The sequence below is a fragment of the Venturia canescens genome, chromosome 2, assembly GCF_019457755.1.
Source record: "Venturia canescens isolate UGA chromosome 2, ASM1945775v1, whole genome shotgun sequence".
NCBI lineage: Eukaryota > Metazoa > Arthropoda > Insecta > Hymenoptera > Ichneumonidae > Venturia > Venturia canescens.
Window position 1 is genome coordinate 25,729,510 of NC_057422.1, and position 19,357 is coordinate 25,748,866.

The following is a 19,357-nucleotide window of genomic DNA, read 5'->3' on the forward strand; positions in this document are numbered from 1 at the left end:
TTGCTCACCTTCAATTCCATACCGAATATCGATGTGGGCAAGAATAAATTTTATGTGGGACAAGAAGTTGTGACTATACCTACTGGGAGCTACGAAAATGCGGATATCGAGCGCTATTTACAGAGTGCACTCTCTGACAAAAACATCTTCATAAACCTCAGGCCAAACAACAATACTCTATGCAGCGAGATAAAGTGTAATCAGCAAATAAATTTCGAACCCGATGACTCGATCGGTCGACTGTTGGGATTCGTGGCACGCAAACTGGAAGCCAATGCCGTACACAAGTCCGAATTACCTGTAGCCATTCTTAAAATCAATTCTCTACGAGTCGAGTGCAATATCACCACAGGTGCTTACATCAATGACCAACGAGTGCACACGATCCATGAATTTTTTCCCGTTGTTCCGCCAGGATATAAGATCATAGAAGTACCATCGCACGTCATTTATCTACCGATCGCCGTACAGTCAATAGATCATCTTCAGCTCAGACTTGTAGATCAAGACGGAAACCCGGTGAATTTTCGTGGTGAAATTATAACAATAAGATTACACATTAAAACAACATAATGGGTATTGTATTTAATACTAAAGTTGGATTGGGCTATAAAAACGAATCGATGTGTACAAAATCCATCAATCGTCGAGCACCTCTCAAGGAGCTAACACGTCAAAACATTCAGTTCCTAAAGAATTTGGGATTAAAACTAAAAAGAAAAAGTGGAAAATTTGCTGTATTGTAATTGCATGCATTACACCACCATGGAAGAAATCCTAGCCATACAAAAACCCGTTATCTTCGATGAGGCCATCGCCCACTACGAAATTCATGCGCATCAACCGTTCGCGTCAGCAACCTTCAACAACAACGATGAAATCCGCATTTCCGTTCAACATCAAGATCTGTGCTTGCTCCCGAGTAAAAGCTCTTTGCACGTACATGGAAAATTAACGAAAACAGATGGAACTGCGGTTCAACATACACGACTCGCCAATAATGCCATCTGTCATCTGTTTGAGGAAATGCGTTATGAGTTGAACGCTATCGAGATCGATCGTAGCAAAAATGTTGGTCTCACGACACTCATGAAAAATTACGTATCGCAAAATCCTAGAAAAGAGATGGAAAATGCTGGCTGGCGTGAGGATGATGCAACATCATTGACGGATGATAATGGAAATTTTGACCTTTCAATACCCCTAAGTCTTATTCTCGGATTCGCTGAGGATTATCATCGAATTGTCATCAATGCCAAGCACGAGCTGATTCTCACGAGATCGAACAGCGATATGAATGCTGTTGTGCAAACACCGGGCGAAGCTGCTGCTGAACAATTCAAAATTTCATTACTCAAAATTGAATGGATGATTCCGTATATCAGAGTATCGGATCAACGAAAAGTTCAATTGCTCAACTACATCGCCAAAGATCCATCCATCGCCATGAGTTTTCGTACGTGGGAATTGTACGAGTATCCGTTACTCCCAGTCACCTCGAAACACGTGTGGGTCGTAAAAACATCGACGCAGCTCGAAAAACCGCGATACGTGATTCTTGGATTTCAAACCGCGAGAAAAAATAACGCGATAAAAAATGCGAGTAATTTTGATCATTGCGATATTCGCGATGTTAAACTGTTTCTAAACTCGCAATGTTATCCTTATGGAAATTTGAATCTCGATATTAGTCACAATCAGTACGCTCTGCTATACGATATGTATGCGAATTTCCAAGCGTCTTACTACGGCAAAGAGTCAGAACCTTTGTTGAGCAAAGCTGATTTTGTAGAAAAAGCCCCTCTCATTGTTATCGATTGTTCGAAACAAAACGAGTTCCTGAAATCAGGACCAGTGGATATACGTTTGGAATTTGAATCGGGAACTCCGTTCCCACCACAAACATCCGCGTACTGTCTGATTCTACACGATCGGATCGTTGAATACAACCCAATTAGCGGAAATGTAAAAAAACTGATGTAAGAGGGAAAAAAGGAAACATGTAATTTTTTTTTTTTTTTTTTTTTTTATTCAACATTTACATACGTTTGTAAAAATAATAATAAAAATTTTCTACATATTATACTCGTATGATTTCTATAAATTCCTTCATATTCTCCAGACGCTTCTTCAATGTTAGAAAAAGATTAATCACGTTGCTGATTCTTCCGTCAAGGTTGATTCCTTCATCATCATCGTCGTCGTCATCGTCTACGTTCAGCTCATTCAATTTCATTTTTATTTCTTCAACTTGACGATGTAAACTTCGAATGTGGCTCTCGATAGTCCCGAATGATCCCTGAGTATAACCGCAGCGCGCACATTTTTGTTCACTCTTTTTCCGTTCACTTTTCACTTGTTCCAAATTTGCTTGGAACTGCGATAGATCCCGTAGAAACTCGTATACTTTTTCCGGTGGATCATCACCGAAATACTTGACCACAGCATCATCGTAGTCACAGAAATATGGGGGAAGACAGCACAAGTGCTTAATCTCATCTGGTGTCAAGTCGTCCATCGTGTAACGTAATGAGCCGTAACAACTTGAAAACCATTTGTTTTATAGGGATTACCCCCACCAAAAAAGTAATTTGAAACTACCAAAACCGCGCAGAAGTCGCCTTCCAATAATTATATCATAAACATTTCCAGAAAAAACAGAGAATTCTCGAAGCGGCCTCGTTTACAACGCGCACGTCGAGGGGCAGGTTCATGAGTGAATTTCACTCTCCTGACATTTTTTACAATTTTTTCGTAAAGGTGCTGGGGCATCAATGTGCTCTCCCATCGAAGATGTATTCCAATGATGATAACATCGACGAAATGATTGAATTTCAACGTCAGATTTGTAATAATGTGGTAAACGCTCCCACAAAATATCTGTAAAGTCACTGAAATATTTTTTGAATGTTGATGGTGATATGATCAAGAGTTCTTCTGCCGTCATTTCAGTAGGATTTCTTGTACAATAAATTGCATAAGTATTCACTAGCTGCTCCATGACCCAACATTTTTCACAGTCTCGACGTATTGGTCCCAGATCATCAATATGAGACCGCACCCATGGTGGATTAAAATGATCATGACAATATTGATACGACTGAATCTCACTATCACTTTGCAAATGTTCAGGTAATCGATCCCATAACGAAGGAATGAATCTGCTATAATATTTTATGAGCAGAACCTTGGGAATCGATTTGAGATCATTTTTAGTCAACATCGAAGGTGGTTTCAATGGATCGATTGTATACGCACATCTGTCCATCTTGAGATCAACTTGAAAAGTAAAATTTTCTACGCTTAATTCCAATCTTTTATATCTTGCCCTAGAAATACCCCCACTTCTTCGCTGCCAAGGCCCTCACTGCGCTTCCAGACGCATCATTTTTCTGTACACCCAAGGTCACAGCGCAGTGATGACCCCTCCTCAATTCTCCTATGACGCAAAAAAAACACCCAAGGTCACTGCGCTGTTATGATGTCACCGTAATTCGCCCAACGCAAACAAGGTCACTGCGCAGTTATGACGTCACCGTAATTCGCCCAACGCAAACAAGGTCACTGCGCAGTTATGACGTCACCGATCCCCCCCCCCCCCCTCCCATGGAACCTTCTGGAACATGCGCAGTACCCCCCCTCCCATGGAACCTTCTAGAACATGCGCAGTAGAACCTGCGCAATGGATTTTTCTGCGCATGCGCAGTAGAGAAAAAGTGGTCCAGAACCGGTGTTGTATATCTACTGGAGCATACTTCACTTCAGAGCTTAAAACACTCACATCGGGCTACACTCTCCCGAAATCGCATCCGATCACGCGATTAACGGGCTTCATAGATCATCAAGGCATTCTCAGGGTGGGAGGACGGCTGAAGCACTCAGCCTTACAACCTGATTGCAAGCACTCAGTCATTCTCCCTCGGGACTCACCACTTACGGCACTTCTCATCGCTGATGCCCACGAGCGCACTCTCCACGGCGGGACTCAACTCACTCTGGCTTATCTACGGCAGAGCTGCTGGATCATCGGCGGGCGTGGGCCAGTACGCTCATACATTTTGCGTTGCGTGCGGTGCGCGCGCTTCCGGGCGCTCAAGGCACAGCAACTAATGGGTCAGTTGCCAATCTCACGGGTTACGCCGGCAAGGCCGTTTCTCTTCTGGGGGGTCGACTACGCGGGGCCAGTTTCACTCAAAAGCTGGCGCGGGCGTGGGAGCAAATGTCACAAAGGCTGGTTGTGCATTTTCGTTTGTTTCGCTACCTCCGCTATGCACCTTGAAGTTGTTACAGATTTAACCACGGACGGGTTCCTCGCAGCACTCAGACGGTTCACGGGCAGACGCGGGATTCCGCACACGATCCAAAGTGATTGCGGAACCAACTTTCAGGGTGCAGCAGCGGAGCTACGACAATTATTCAAAACGGGTACACGGGAATCCGAACTCATTCAGCACACTGGGGCAACTGACGGGATTAAATGGGTGTTCAACCCACCGTGGGCACCTCATATGGGCGGAAAATGGGAGGCCGCAGTAAAATCGGTCAAGTATCATCTCCGGCGGACGATTGGGGATGCCAGTCTCACGTTTGAAGAATTTCCGACTCTTCTCACACAAATTGAGGGCATACTCAACTCGCGGCCGTTGGAGCCTCTGTCGGATGACCCGGATGATTATTCGGTTCTCACCCCTGGGCATTTTCTCATCGGGGACACACTCACCTCCATTCCTGAGCCCTCATTACGGGATGTGCCTCAAGGTCGCCTCACACGGTGGCAATGGCTCCAGGAACGGGTTCAATACTACTGGGAGCACTGGTCATCGGGATACCTGCAACGGCAGCAGGCTATATCAAAATGGCATCATCCGAGTCACGACATCCGGGTCGGATCTATGGTTCTACTCATGAACGAAAACACGTCACCCACAAAGTGGCCACGGGCACGGGTCACACAACTACATCCGGGAAAGGACGGGCTCACACGGGTGGTTACACTCAAAACGGCGACGACCACACTCACACGGCCTATCACCAAACTGGCACTCTTGCCAGTGCCTCAACCGGGATCAATCGACAGCACTGCTGCCGATGGCGGGCGGAATGTTCAGGATTGAGCGGGGCCTCGACGGTAGCGCGAGAGAATTCGGGCCGGGCTCTCGCGCTCCGCCGCTGGCGTCGCCAGTTCGCGGGTTCGGACATTTTTGGGCGCGTGCAATTAGAGCAGCCGGGTGCTCGTTTCACGCGCTCACGGGGGGCGTCGCCACCTCCTGGGCAGTAATTAGCACGGGACCGGGGAAGCACACCGCGCATGTGCGCGGGGCTTCATCATCGATCTCCATGATTGATGCCTCAGTCTTGATCCGGTCGCTGAAGCGTGCAATACGGCTAATCACTGCATCTCACTTTCTCACCAGTTTTCGGTATCAAATTCGGGTTCTCTTATTCATTTTCGGTTCAAATCATTACACGGACTCTGCGCATTTAACGGAACATTCTCTCGGACTCATTTAACGGAATATCTCAAAAAATCATCGGGTTCTTTCTCACGAGCACGCTTCGGTCGTCCATCTTGTTCGTCTCGCACGTGCTCGACGAACACCGGGTCAACTCGCATTTTCATCATCGGGCTTAATCGCACTAATTGTCGGGCAAATACTGTACTTACGATAGAACAGCGGAGGGATAAATTCCTCACTATTTTTCTCGCACCACCGGCGTACTTATTATTCGTTTACCACCTACACCAGACTCCTTGCAAAAATAGAGCCCTATATTATATTGTCTAAACTGGCAAAAGTATATAGTAAACTCTTTCACAATTTATATACTACATAAATGTAATCAATTTTGATAGCCTAGATGGTTTAGATGCATTTGTTGGCGATTAGTAATCTCAAGGTTCAGCGTTCAATACCTCATGGATTTTTTTTTCCTGCGATTTTGTATAGCTTTTATTTATTAAAATTACTTTTATGCATGCTATTTATAACTTTGGAAGAGACGCATCAAATTTTAAGCACATTTTCGTATTTTCATATTTCACATAGATATGAAAGACTTTTGCATAATGCCCCTTTTTTAATTATTAGCAAACAATAAACGTAATTTAATGCAATGATTGATTTTTTTGTTTTTGAAATTTAGACGGAAATTTATATACAATTACATTTTTTTTCAAGCTTCGAATTTTCGATTAAAAATTTCTTCATCATTCAGATGTGCTGTATGTAGTATCTTCTTAATCATTGAATCATTGCTTTTTATTTTATAAATTAGAATAAAAATGTGATTCAATTTAAAGAGCTGAAAGTAGATAAAAAAATCATTGGCTCACAGGGGAACGTATGGGAACATAGGTTTCAGTTTTATTTTTTCATGCTTCAAGTAGTCTTGTTTTGACTGTAGACCATCGTTGCGAACATATTGTTCTACGTTCAAATATTTTGGTAGTCCTGAAAAGGACTGTTAATGCAACTATTTGCATCACAAAAATACGATCTGTAAAAAGAAATTCAATTAAGATTGAGCGACGAATAATGTTCATTAAAATAAGTGCGTAATACTATCCTCTATGCAACTGATGTTCCCGGATTCGAAGACTGGTTCAAATCTTGAACCACTACGTATTTTTAGCCTGCGAATACAGTTTTACCAAAAAATATATACATAATATTCAAAACAAAACATGACACCGTCAAAAAAAATCGGAGCCAAAAAGTAAAAGAAAATTTAAGAGTAGAACAATACAACCTCATTTAAAGCTGAAACCTATATATGGAATTATACTCCCTCTGCTATTCTGTACACGACAAAATAAAAATAAATCGTCACTACGTAACTGGTTAACCAATAATATAAATATTTTTTCTAACCAATTTTGAAAATTTGAAAACGAACCTCTTACACATTTGCTAACGCTAAGGAGTGCTGAATGCTCACAGTTTTGCGTGTTTCCGGAGCCTCTTCGTTTTGGTGCGCGCTTCGTTGTTATTTGCGTTAAACGATTTTGCCAAGAACTGACCGCGCATAACGAGATAAAAGTCAACGACTCTTCGGGTTATCTCCAACCGGTGCTCCTCACATCCAACCATTGGTAAACCCTTCAGTTCCGACAATCTGTCCAGGATTATATGGAGAGTATCGATTTTTACACCGAACTTCCCAACTACGTCGAGAACCGTTGACTCCATTATCTCCGTGAGTCGAAACAATTCCTCAGTTGGACGCAGTAAACCCCCGTACTGGTCCATGAGCTCGATCATGGCGTCTCTCGACTCAGCTGGTTCGGAGTTGTTGGCTTTCAACGTTCGAAGGCAATCCTCACACTTGATCCTCTTGGACATTGTGCGCGCTACGAAGCCAGCGAGATAGGCCTGCACCTCAGAACTCGTACGAGTTACGTCATACGTATGATCATGTACGCTATCCTTCCATGTACTCATGGAGAAAGATAATTCGTAATCATGATCTTGCTTGTGCGTTTCTGTTGGTGGATCCTCCGCATGACCCTCCTCCAGCATCCTGTCGAGTTTTTGTAACCACTCAGTACGGGGTTTTCTTGAATCCGCCAAGGAATCTTTCGTCTGCATCAACACTCCCAACAGTTCTGTTCCGCTGACGTTGGAATTTTTTGGCGGTTTGATTAGCGAATAGCTAGCGAGTAGTCGGGTCAACCGACAAAACGATTCAGGGTCTGGATGATCGTTCCCTCCCAAGCTTCCGCGCACCATTCCGAAGTGTCTCTGAATCAAAGAAAAATTGTATTAGACATCCAGGCAATTAAAAATAAATGTTCACAAGTATGCGACCAATTTTCGATTCATCGTGCAATATTTCAGGACTGGTACCATCATTTATCTCGAAAGGAAACGGTTACGTACCTCCAATGCATCTTGATTCAAACGAGCGGTCATTAAAAACTGAAATAAGCCATCTTCTTTATGAAGGACTTCAAGAATTTCTAATGTCGCACCCAAAGTCACTTTGAAGCCAAAAATGGTACTGGCGGATATGGGCATCTCTTTACTCGTTGTGTTGGAGTCCCACTCCCTCAAGAACGCGTCGAACTCAATTATCGCCTAGTTATAATAGTAAATGGTTACGAAAATATAATTCATGCAAAAAGCAGAAAATGAAATCAAACAGAACAGAAATGAAGATTTCATATATTTTTGGCAATTCATTAGTTGAGTAATATATCTTTTTATTCACTGCAAATAAAAATTGAGTAAAAAAGAGAAAAAAGAGAAGCGTCGATGCAAACGAAAGACCTGAGAAAAAGAGAGAAAACAAAACAAATCATAAAACGAAACGAGATTTGGGAGAAACAGATAAAACGAACCGTATCATGGAAACAAACGATAAGGTTCAAGCGAAGATTGAGAAAATAATCCGAATTAGGAAAGAAACGAAAGTGTGATAAAAAACAGGAATGGACGAAGAGAGCTGTGTCGTCCATCGTAATGTCCAAGAAGTGCGGATCACTCAACCCATGCAAAGAAAACGGACAATACGAAAGAATAGAATCGAAGAACCCTGGCACTTACTACAATCACCAATTTTTTCCTTTTTACAATGAAATTGGTGTATTGGTGATGATCACGGATTTCATTTTTGAATGTTGAGAGCTTTTAACCGGAAGATGCTTTTACGAAGCAGCTACAACAATCGAGTTACAATAATTCAATTCTTTGATAAAGAACGGAATTTTTGAATCTCAATTGCGAGAAATTGGATGTATGTCAACGTGGGCCATGAAACAGAATTCACATCCCCGAATGACAACCACAATTTCAAAAGCTAATCGAAAAGAAGACCGGCGTGAGAAAATTTCGATGGCCCACGGCAATCACGACTAGATTCCAACGTTGAAAGGCTTGCACTCCTTGAAAATCAGCAGCCTTTGAGCTAAGTACTAAAAATGATGAAACATTAATATTATGCCTACAATAACTTCCTACTGATAGCGTTACTTTTGTAACATTTATTCAATATACGTCTTAGCGTAAAAATAATCATCGACAAAATTCGCAATACGGAGATAACGAACTCAATGGGAAAGAATGCAGATAGCTTTAAAATCATGTGATTTTTTACAACATGACTACATAAACGACATTATATTCATTTATAACGAAGCAATTCGCATTTAACGAGAAACAAAACAAATCTCGCTGTAAATCTGTTCGTCAGCTGAATATTTTAATTTCAAAAGCATTTAAATATACTATCAAAATTTTTATTCAATGAATATTTTCTGGAATAAATCTTTTCTGAAACATACCTTCCTCTGAGGACAATCTCCCGAGCAACGGAGAGCGTCTTGTGGCGTCCGTGACATCATGGCTACGATGAGTTTTCCTGTTCTTTCGCACAACCTTTGCGTTGCCTCAGAATCAGCTAAATCGGAGCACTCCGGCTTGTTTCGATACACCTCCATAGCCACGCGAACTGACAAATCGAAAAGCTGTAAGAATTTGGAAAAAAAAATATTAATCTTCACTCCTTTAAGCATATGACTAGCTTCGATATTGTCTCGATCAAGCGACAGAATTGAAGAAATAATAATGTTCGGAATAGAGAATGCATTTTAAAAAAGCAATGATGTGCAAGGACGTAAATCGACATACCTGAAAAGCCAAAGGCACGTTCATCCTTTGAAATCCAGCCGGATTTAAATGAGTCGGAGTCAGGCGGTATGCGATCTTTAAACTGGGCTTGGTCATCTGCTCATATCTCAATAATGCTTCCCAGTGCTTCTTTTGGACGATTCCATCAGGGGTCTGAAAAAACATAATATTGAATATTAGAAGGACAGAGCATTTGTTTTTACAATGCCTATAAAAATACGATTACCATAAACGAACTGCGGCTAACGATTCCATTTCGATAGCATTTAAGTAGATGCGGAAAGTCGCCAATCATCCACAGCCGTTTAGTTGAGTCGCACGGATGCTCGCAACTTAATCGTCCGTCCCGTATTCCGAAGATGGACCATACGCCTCTATTCCATTGTGCTCCATCTGTGACGACGGCGTCAACATGAAATCCGGAGTTCGATAACAGCAAGATGCACTCCAGAATAAGTTTGTGCAATATAGCACTCGTCACTGAATCTTTCGTCAGGTAGCTGCCAAGCACCTGCACCCAAGATCCTCGGAACGGTTGAAACATGAAAACCAAAGCATGGTCTGCACGCGTCATTCTTTTTTCTTCTGGAGTATATTGACCGAGATCAACAAAACCTTGAAACTCCAAAGTTTGCTTGTTGAAAGAAACGGCCTCACTTAATTTCATCTCATCGACAAGCAGCGTACCTTAAACATTGAAATGACAACTTTTAATTTTAATATCAACAGACTTTAAATATTACTCACTCAGTAGCTGCAAAAAAGTCGAGATTAACACGATTCTAAAGAAATTGTATTGGTTAGTAATTAACAAATTCAGTATACTACAGATGCATGTTTCCAGTTGAGTCCGGGAAACACAAAAAGGCTTGTTGACCAAACTCGATATTACAAATATTCAAAATTTGATACCTCGTTTTTCATTGGACTCCATAGATGAGCCCTTCATTTTCATACCCTCAAAAATGGCAGTTTGGAATTCATACGCTGACGAACTTATCCTCCGAATGTACCGACTCAACGTTTCTCTGCATGGAAGTGGCAGAATCTCACGTTCCCGAATGTGGTCGTATAGACCACTATTCTTGATGCGCATCAACAAACATTCGTACATCCATTCGATGGCATATCTTCGGCCCTTTCGATTTCCCACCTTTACCGTCTCCAAACAAGTTCGCACCGCTTGTTTCTGTGTTTCCGGTAGGAGGGCGATGTTCTTCTCAAGCGTCTCCTTCTCAATCCTTGAACACGATCGCTTTAAATCAGCGACATCAGCATACAATTTTTTAATCTGCAAAGAAAAACAGATTCAATAAAGAATATGAAATATTATCCAATTTAGTCAATTTAAAACTGTTGAGTACAATAAGTAAAGTAAAGTGAAAATAAAAAAGTATGTAACATTGTAAAATAGTCAAGAATAGTTACCTTTCGTTTCAGGCGAATGAATTTTCTTCGAGTCAAATCTGCTTTTTTCTGGGCTCGTTCCCGCTTGAGTATTGTTTTTCTGCGTCGTTGATTCCTCCTCTGTACCCTCTCGCGAATCTGTTGACATAACTCGCATCTCCAGTTTTTTCGCTGATTATCGCCCGGTTTTTTCAAATCGATCATACCCACGCATCGCGGATCTCGACTACAAAATAGGAATAAAATAATTTTCAATTTCAATTGTCCAATGTATTTAACAGTTCACATACATACTCTTAACTGATGATCTCTAAAAAAACAAACGATTCGACAGATTCGAAAATTTAATTCATAAAAAATCAATAAGCTGAAGTATAAATAGACCATTTACCTTTCACTTTGGACGCCGGTTCCACTGCATATGATGCAGTTTTTTAAAATCTTCATGTAGCGACGGATATCATTTGAGGATGTTGCCTACTCATTCAAGGGTATCACCGTGTCCGTAATCATTCTAATCTGTAATAAAAATAAAAATATTAAACAATAACTGTAGTAAGAAATCAAATTAATCTTGATTACAGTTATGATGAGAATTGGATACTTACTGATAGAGTAAGATCGAGAGCAACCTCCAAATGAAGTTGCGAATGTAAATTCGATCGATCTAAAAGTGTGAAAATTAGCCCTGTTGACTTCTGAGTCCATGCCCACGATTCTGATAGTAATCCCGCCGTCAAGTCATCTTTCAGGTTTCCCAACGTAAATGCATCTACGGCTCCTTTCACGTTATCCACATCTTGTTCCGTCCAGGATTCAGTGAGTATAGATGGTGCTGTATCGGTTCCTTCATCAAGTACAACAGAATTACTTATTTGCAGTTGTTCCTTTTTCACATCTAATGCACTATTCTCTTGCTCTGTTTCCTCAATCCCATTGTTGTTTTCCTGCAATGTTTTAACAGCTATGAATATTTGAAAATACTTTATGAAATTACATATGATATTGATCAGCTGCTATATGTAATTCTACTTGAATAATGAAATTGAATATTCAATAAATCACTGTGTCAATAAAAAATTATGATTTGTAAATATTTTATCATTTAAAAGTACTAGAAAATATTTTTTCTTAAATTTAAATACAAAAAAAAATACATAATATTCTAAGAGTAGTTTAACATGTTAGTATTGTTAAAATATAGAATCACTCACCTCGCAGTTCATCGGTCCACACTGTTGAGAAATAGGCACAGCGCCTTCGTTCAATCTCCACCGGATCAATGGTGAATCATAGACCGTACCATCTGTCAAAACAATCCTGTCCGACTTCTTAATGGAGTCCTCCGAAAATTGAAATTGGCACACAAACTGCTTAACATCTAGTTCGCAGCCAAGCGCTTTTTTCCATTGATTGCGCCGGTCTTCGCTCTGCATAAACAAATATAACCATGCATATACCGATCAATGTAGTAGTTAAATGTCATAGAGAAAAACTTGAAGCCATGAAAAGTCATGCCACATGCAACTCTGAATTATAAATTACATTTCAAGCATTGGTAACTTTTACATGCAACCAAAAAGTATATTTTCCTTTACGCAAAGAATATTACTCTTACTTTTGGAATAGAAAAGAGAGTGATCCGGCGCAGTCCTAATTTCTTCCGGCGTGTTTCATCTCCCTCTTTTTCGCTGCGACATCCTGGCACTGCACAAATTTTTCCCATTCTAGGAAAATACAGTAGACTTCAATAAAACATTCAAGTAGTATTCAAGTATTCAAGTTTTTAAAACTCTACATTGAAAAAAATCAGACACAGTGAAAGTACTTATTCTACCTCAAGTTGCAGAGCAGTTAAGTTGCTACCGCAGATAACCTCAACTATCAAAAGAAAACTGGGAAAAAAACAAAAATTTAATTATATTGATTATGAAAAAGTATAATTCTATATACTCCCTTCGTAGTGCTTAAAGTCGCCGTTGCAACCGACAGTTTGATCTAAATCGTCACAAAACGTTGTTTCACTCGTAATCCAACTGATTTTTGTTTACACTGGGTATTTAATTTTTGACAGGCGCAAAAGCTCTTTAAATCCACGATTCCGCTGCCATGGCGGTCAGTTTCACCAACGACATCGATTTTATTACTATATATATAGCCGTACCAAACGACAATGCGACGCGAGTGGCCGTTCCTCGAACCCGGGTTCCCGACATTTTCACGGACGTTTTTCTAACAGGCGCCCAATACGGAGATTGGACTCCTTACCTATAGTCTCCTTGGCCGCTTCGCGAAGTGACAGTTTTTCAACATGGCCGCCGGTGTAAACACTCATGCGTGCCATGTCGTTGAAATAAAAATAAAATAAAGTTCTCGAGTCGGTGTTTCGCTTCAATACCCGTGAGGTTGCAAAAGAGAAAATAATTACAATAATGATTCGTTCAATTATGATGTGCGAATCGACGACAAAACCGGTGGGCGAGAGGGAACCGATAACGAGCCAAAGGGGCTCGGAGAAATTTCGAACGCAAAATGGGTGACCGGCAAGATTGACACGCTATCCACGACGAAAATGGTGGAACGACCACGTGAAAATGAGGGAAGAACGAAAAACTATTCGTGAAATTAAAAGTGCGGGGAATTGGGCCGTGGCACGCACACCGGAGTCGTGATGGAAGTGCTGGATCTCGGTGCTCGCTCGTTGTTTTTCCGCATTGGGCATAAATTATCAATTATATTTCCCGCCTCGTTCTCGAGATTACAATTATATGTAGTGACTCTCGAGTCCACCAGATGGCCACAACGTTTAGAGTGAAAAGTGAAAAGTCTAGAGTGGGGGATACCCACGCTCGTGGCGTCACATCCGCCATTATCTCATATTCTTTCGTTGGGCACCAGAGGTAACATCGTAGAGTGATTTTTAGGGTGATTTCAATTATTCAAGAGATTAATCGTGTCGAAACATAGGATAGTTAGTGAAATTAAGGAAAGGATTAGAAGATTACAGGAAGAAATCAACGGGTAACAAGATCCACAGATCGAAGATTCCGGTGAAGGAAGTTTCTAGCCACGAGGATGGCGACTCAGAGGATATGGAGAGATAATCGAGTTAGACGGTAAGCAAGATCAGAAAGAAGATTATATTGACGGCAAGTTTGCACGAGAGGCAAAACAATGTCGATCTCAGCCTGATAAACCTGTGCGAGAAACAAGACAAATTCGGCGCAGTAAAAAGCTGACGAGCATGTACGAGAGACATGACAGGTCAGTCCGAGGTCGAGCTCAGTTCATATACAAACGTTGATTTGGACGGTAGTCAAAATAAGAAAGAAGGACTATATTGACGACGAGTTTGCACGAGAGGCAAAACAATGTCGATCTCAGCCCGATGAGCTTGTACGAGAGACAAGACAAATCGGCGCAGTAAAACGCTGACGAGCATGTACGAGAAACATGACAGGTCAGTCGGAGGCTCAGCCAAGTTCATATACGAACTTCGATTTAGTCGGTAATCAAATTAAGAAATAAAGATAATAGTAGTAGTAGTATTTATTTGTACATAGGTTTGCGCCTTTTACAAAGGAGAACGTTTTAAGTGGTTTTATATTATGCTTACCAGAAATAAAGATAAAGATAAAGAAATAAAGAAATTGACGACGAGTTTGCACGAGAGGCAAAACAACGTCGAATTCAGTTCGATGAGCTTGTACGAGAGACAAGACAGATCGGCACAACAAAAAACTGATGAGCATGTACGTGAGACATGACAGATGAGTCTGAAGGTTAGCTAAGTTCGTACGTGAGATGAAACAGTGACACCTATATCCCAAGAAGAGCTCGTACGAGAGACGAGAGGAGGGTCTTTTGTCAGAAAAAATTCTAGTTCATTTTTTCTGGTTTGATCCGCACGTAGACTTATGCATTGACGCGGATCGAGACGAAGAAAAGAAAAATAAAATCTCATTCACGGGAGAGAATTTTACCCAAGAAAGTGGCTGCAAATAAAGAAAGGAACTTGAAGAAGTTCCTCAGGCCCCGGACAAAAATCTTTCAGCTCCGAAAGCGGGGGTTTCTCTTCGATTTACAATCATCAATAGCTAATTGATGGAGATACTGGATCGGAATAGGTATAAAGAAAGAAGAAAGATGAGTTTGTCAGAAAGTATCTAAGAAAAGCGGATTTCAGCCCACCTGAACTCAAATAAGTTTTGATAGTGGCGATGGCCGCGGTCAGACGGGCCAAAAAAAAAAAAACCTTAGGAAGCAGCTAGCTCAGCTTTAATAGCACTTTTTACCGCAGTCTCTAGGTTGTTAGATAAACCAGAGAGCATAGATAATTTGGTTTTTTGGAAAACCTCAATGAGGCTGCAAAATTTACAGCCGATATCCATTTCTAGATGAATCTAAGCCCCTTAGGGGCTTGCTGGAGAAAATCTAATCAGATACAGAACTAATAAAAAAAAAAAAAAAAATTGGATAAGAAAGTACAGGTGCTGATAGATTACGTAATTTTCTTCGCAATTGACATCAAACAAAAAAAAAAGGACAAATGTGTTCTAAATTACGTACGGATTACAAATTTGATTTCAGTCAAGATATCAGGCACCATGCATTCGCATTTCATCCGCTCAGAGTAATGATTGCCATAATACAAAGAACAAATTAACAGCCAAAGGAGATACCGAGGAGGTGCACACAAGCTAAGACTCAATTCTGGTCATCATGTTTTCTAGAAAAAAAAAAAAAAAAAGAAACCAGGCGATTCTTTTCGCATTAAAATAAATCTCAAGAAATTAGAGAAATTCAAATTCGTTCAAGTTTCCCAATTCAAGATAGAAGAAGCGAATGAAAAATTCTTAAGATTCGAGTTCGAGGGCCAATTATTTCAATTAACTGGTTTGTTTTTCGGTTTGTCTGTGGCTCCTTTCATTTTTATAACGATCATGAAACGATAGCCCGCTATTTGAGAGTGAGAGGTTTTTTCATCGGTTATTTATTTCAAAGATATTTTGAGCATAAAAGAGAACGCAGTTAAACGGAAAAGCAACAAAGTCGAAGCGAATAGACTAGGATTTGTTTTTTGGGTTGTCTTGTTAATGAAAAGAAGAGCAACGTAAGACCCTCGACAAGAAATTATAATAGATTATAATAGATCTATAATAAATAATAAAGGGTGTCGTAATAGATTCCGAAAAAGGAAAAAGAGAAAAACTAGCAAGACCCATGAAAGAATTCAAAAAAAAAAAAAAAATTTTTTTTGAGAGTTGCTTCATGAATTTATAGCTGCGTTTTTAGCCATGGAATACGGTGGATTTCCACAAAAGGAGTGGAAAGAAAAAGATCCTCAGCTTTACTAGCGAACGAGAGAAATTAGAATTTTAAGATAATAATTTCACACCTAATTAACCCAGACTCTCTTTGATAGGATACACATTTGATCAGCTACAGCAATATGAAAACAGGTGACTGCTAAACGACAACTTTTACTAACGCGTCCGATGCAGGTTGGGGTACCGTCAACCAACATACAAAGATTTATAGATCTTTTGATCTGAGAGCCAGACGGATTGACATATTAATTACAGGAAATTGTTCATGGCGTGATTAGCCCTTCAGGAAGTAGTTAATAACAAACAAGACTGTCAGGGTCTGCTGCGTATCAACAGTACAACCGCAACTGCTCACATTAATAAGATTGAAGGTACAAGATACCCGAGATACAATAATCTAGCGCGAAAAATTTACCAATGGGCAGAAGAAAGAAACTTTTTTCTATTGCCTTTGTATATTCCGTCAAAAAGCAAGATTAAAACCGACGAGTGATTTAGAAAAGGGAACATTGATACAGAATGGACAGTCAATCCTGAGGTATTTACTTCGGTTATCAAAGTTTTTGAGCTCCGGGATGTTGAACTGTTCACTTCAGAGGCGAAAAATATAGTTCCCGGTTTCCCCAAAGCAAGCGCGACAATGATCGACGCCTTTTATTACTATGATTATTATTATTATCTTTATTGTTTTTGTTGTTGGCTCCGGTCGTCTCACGATCAACATCTTTACTGAAGATTGGTCGAGACTTAATTTGCAATTTTTCCCCCTTTTTTGTTTCTCAGCCATACTCAGAGTACTTGCAGAAAAGAAACGAGATAGAGGATTTCGTTTTAGTAGCGACAAGAGTCTCAGCAGGGCATTTAGACGACAGAAGGTTCCAACAGAAGCATTAGATATCATTTTAGCATAAATAGCTATCAAAACAATAATAAAACAATATATAAATCAACCTCAAGACGTTGATGGAACAAGGCAAGGAAAACAAGGTTTTTCAGACATTTCTTGTCTAGAAAAATTGAAGGAACTTCAGAAAATTCATACAACTCCTTGAATTGTTTTCAATCCGTTATATTACAAACCCAGATCGGTTATATCCTCAGAAAAACTCGGTGACGGACCTATCATTATGCGTTTTCTCAAGGGTGTAAATAAGACCTTCAGTACCAAGATAGACAAGCACTTGGGATTCCACATTCGTACGCAACTGGTTAACAAAACTTCATTCTATAGAAAGGTTATTGCTAGAGGACCTTACAAATAAAACAGTAACGTTTTTTAGCCTTGCCAACGGTTCAAAGAGTTCAAACACTTACGTGTATAGAGATAAATAATACTAAAAGATCGTCAACTGGGCTGGCAATGACTATGGAAAATATAATAAAGACATCTGGCCGGAGAAAGGCAGCTATTGTTGATTATCCCAGATTTTGAAGAGACCAAAACTGTGCGTAATCCTAGAGGTTCAAGCGTTTATGGTAAAGACTGCGAATCTCAGAGGTAGTTACACTAACCTATTTTTAGCGACGAGGAAACCGCAAAAAAGTACTGCAGAAAGTGGAATAGATACCAGTGTTTTTACGGCTCAATCGACACGCTATGTGTCTACATCCACGGCTTTTGTTAAGGGGAAGTTCCCCAGATATAATCAGAATGACAACAGATTAGTCAGAGCGATCGAAAGGCGTTTGTAAGATATTAGAACTGTCCAATTTAGATGGAAAACAACCACCTTTGTACATTCAATTTTCAATATTCCCATACAAAAACAACAGGAATATACCTTTCACATATGTAGGTAAATGTTCTAACTGACGTGTTAGTTTTAACGTGTTAGGGTTACTTATGATTGCTCATGAGTACGAAATATTGAAGATCTCTTGAATAAACAGAAGCAGAGGCTTCAGACACGAATACTGATTGTTGTTTGCTCTAAACAACTACATATAATTGTAATCTCGAGAACGAGGCGGGAAACATAATTGATCGATCAAACGAGCCCGCCGAAGGCGGGCGAAGTTCGATCGAAATTATATGTACAGCCTCGTTCGAAGAGATTACAACCTACCCTGAACGAAAAGTCGATTCCCAATCCCTAGGGTTTTTTCAAACAACAATCACTGTTTACTCTAAAATATATGAGATAATGGCGGATGTGACGCCACGAGCGTGGGTATCCCCCACTCTAGACTTTTCACTTTTCACTCTAAACGTTGTGGCCATCTGGTGGACTCGAGAGTCACTACATATAATTGTAATCTCTTCGAACGAGGCTGTACATATAATTTCGATCGAACTTCGCCTGCCTTCGGCGGGCTCGTTTGATCGATCAATTATAGATCCTTGCGCGCGCCGATGATTATCCACTCGGACTCCTTTATCTGGCGCAGGAGTAGCGACTCGGTGACGAGGGAGGGTGAGGAAGGAAAAGAGCTAACGACGAGGGTTATCGATTGGCGATTGATTGATTGACGGCGTGGTGCTGTTATCAGCCGACTCGATCGATGGCGCCGCCTGAACGTAGCTCGGCCTTGCGCGCGAATTTTCGGTTGACTAATTCGTGATAACAGCGGGGCTGATGCGTACCGGCCGGAGTTAACTCTGCTATAGTTCGGAACCTCGACGCCAGGGAACTCGTGCGATGATTTTCTTGAGTTGGATTCCTTCTCAAGAAGACATTCGATGATGTTGATCGGTCCGATGACTCGGGTCTAATACCCTTTATCCGATGTTTTAGCCTCTCGGGATTCAGGGAAGGGGCTTTTTATAAATGGGAGGGAATTGCTTGGGACAGGACTCGACGGGGACTCTCGTTCAGGGGGAAAGGGGGATTGTAGTCCGGTGAATTTCACGTATAGATGGTTGCGAGCGAGTGCCAAAACGGCCGAAGAACTTATGACTAATAACAATGGCGATAAAAAAAAAAATGAATAATTGAAATAACAGAAGAAAATGGTATGATTTGCAAATAGTTAGAAATATAAGAAAAATAT

The 19,357-nt window shown here is 40.7% G+C and overlaps 2 protein-coding genes across 2 annotated transcripts; one reads left to right on the top strand and one right to left on the bottom strand.

Moving 5' to 3' along the window:
• The first annotated feature begins 3,698 nt into the window (after positions 1 to 3,698).
• Positions 3,699 to 5,114, top strand: LOC122406310 (uncharacterized). Its single transcript, XM_043411706.1, has one exon. The coding sequence runs from the start codon at positions 3,699 to 3,701 to the stop codon at positions 5,112 to 5,114; it is 1,416 nt and encodes a 471-aa protein (XP_043267641.1).
• A 1,320-nt stretch (positions 5,115 to 6,434) lies between these two features.
• Positions 6,435 to 11,542, bottom strand: LOC122406311 (uncharacterized). The gene is made up of 9 exons (XM_043411707.1): positions 11,428 to 11,542; positions 11,058 to 11,262; positions 10,542 to 10,920; positions 10,000 to 10,316; positions 9,630 to 9,782; positions 9,284 to 9,466; positions 7,881 to 8,078; positions 6,940 to 7,742; positions 6,435 to 6,498 (listed from the first exon to the last, which is right to left on the bottom strand). Exons 1-9 carry the CDS (start codon positions 11,481 to 11,483, stop codon positions 6,435 to 6,437), a joined length of 2,358 nt encoding a protein of 785 aa, XP_043267642.1. The 5' UTR covers positions 11,484 to 11,542.
• Between the last annotated feature and the right edge of the window lie 7,815 nt (positions 11,543 to 19,357).

Bases quoted from the DNA above. Each gene is read 5' to 3' on its own strand.
- LOC122406310 (XM_043411706.1), top strand. From the start codon at position 3,699: ATGCGCAGTAGAGAAAAAGTGGTCCAGAACCGGTGTTGTATATCTACT.
- LOC122406311 (XM_043411707.1), bottom strand. From the start codon at position 11,483: ATGAAGATTTTAAAAAACTGCATCATATGCAGTGGAACCGGCGTCCAA. The intron at 9,467-9,629 runs GTATGTCGATTT...AAATTCTTACAG, and splicing joins ACGTGCCTTTGGCTTTTCAG to CTTTTCGATTTGTCAGTTCG. The intron at 7,743-7,880 runs GTACGTAACCGT...TCTTTGATTCAG, and splicing joins TGAATCAAGATGCATTGGAG to AGACACTTCGGAATGGTGCG.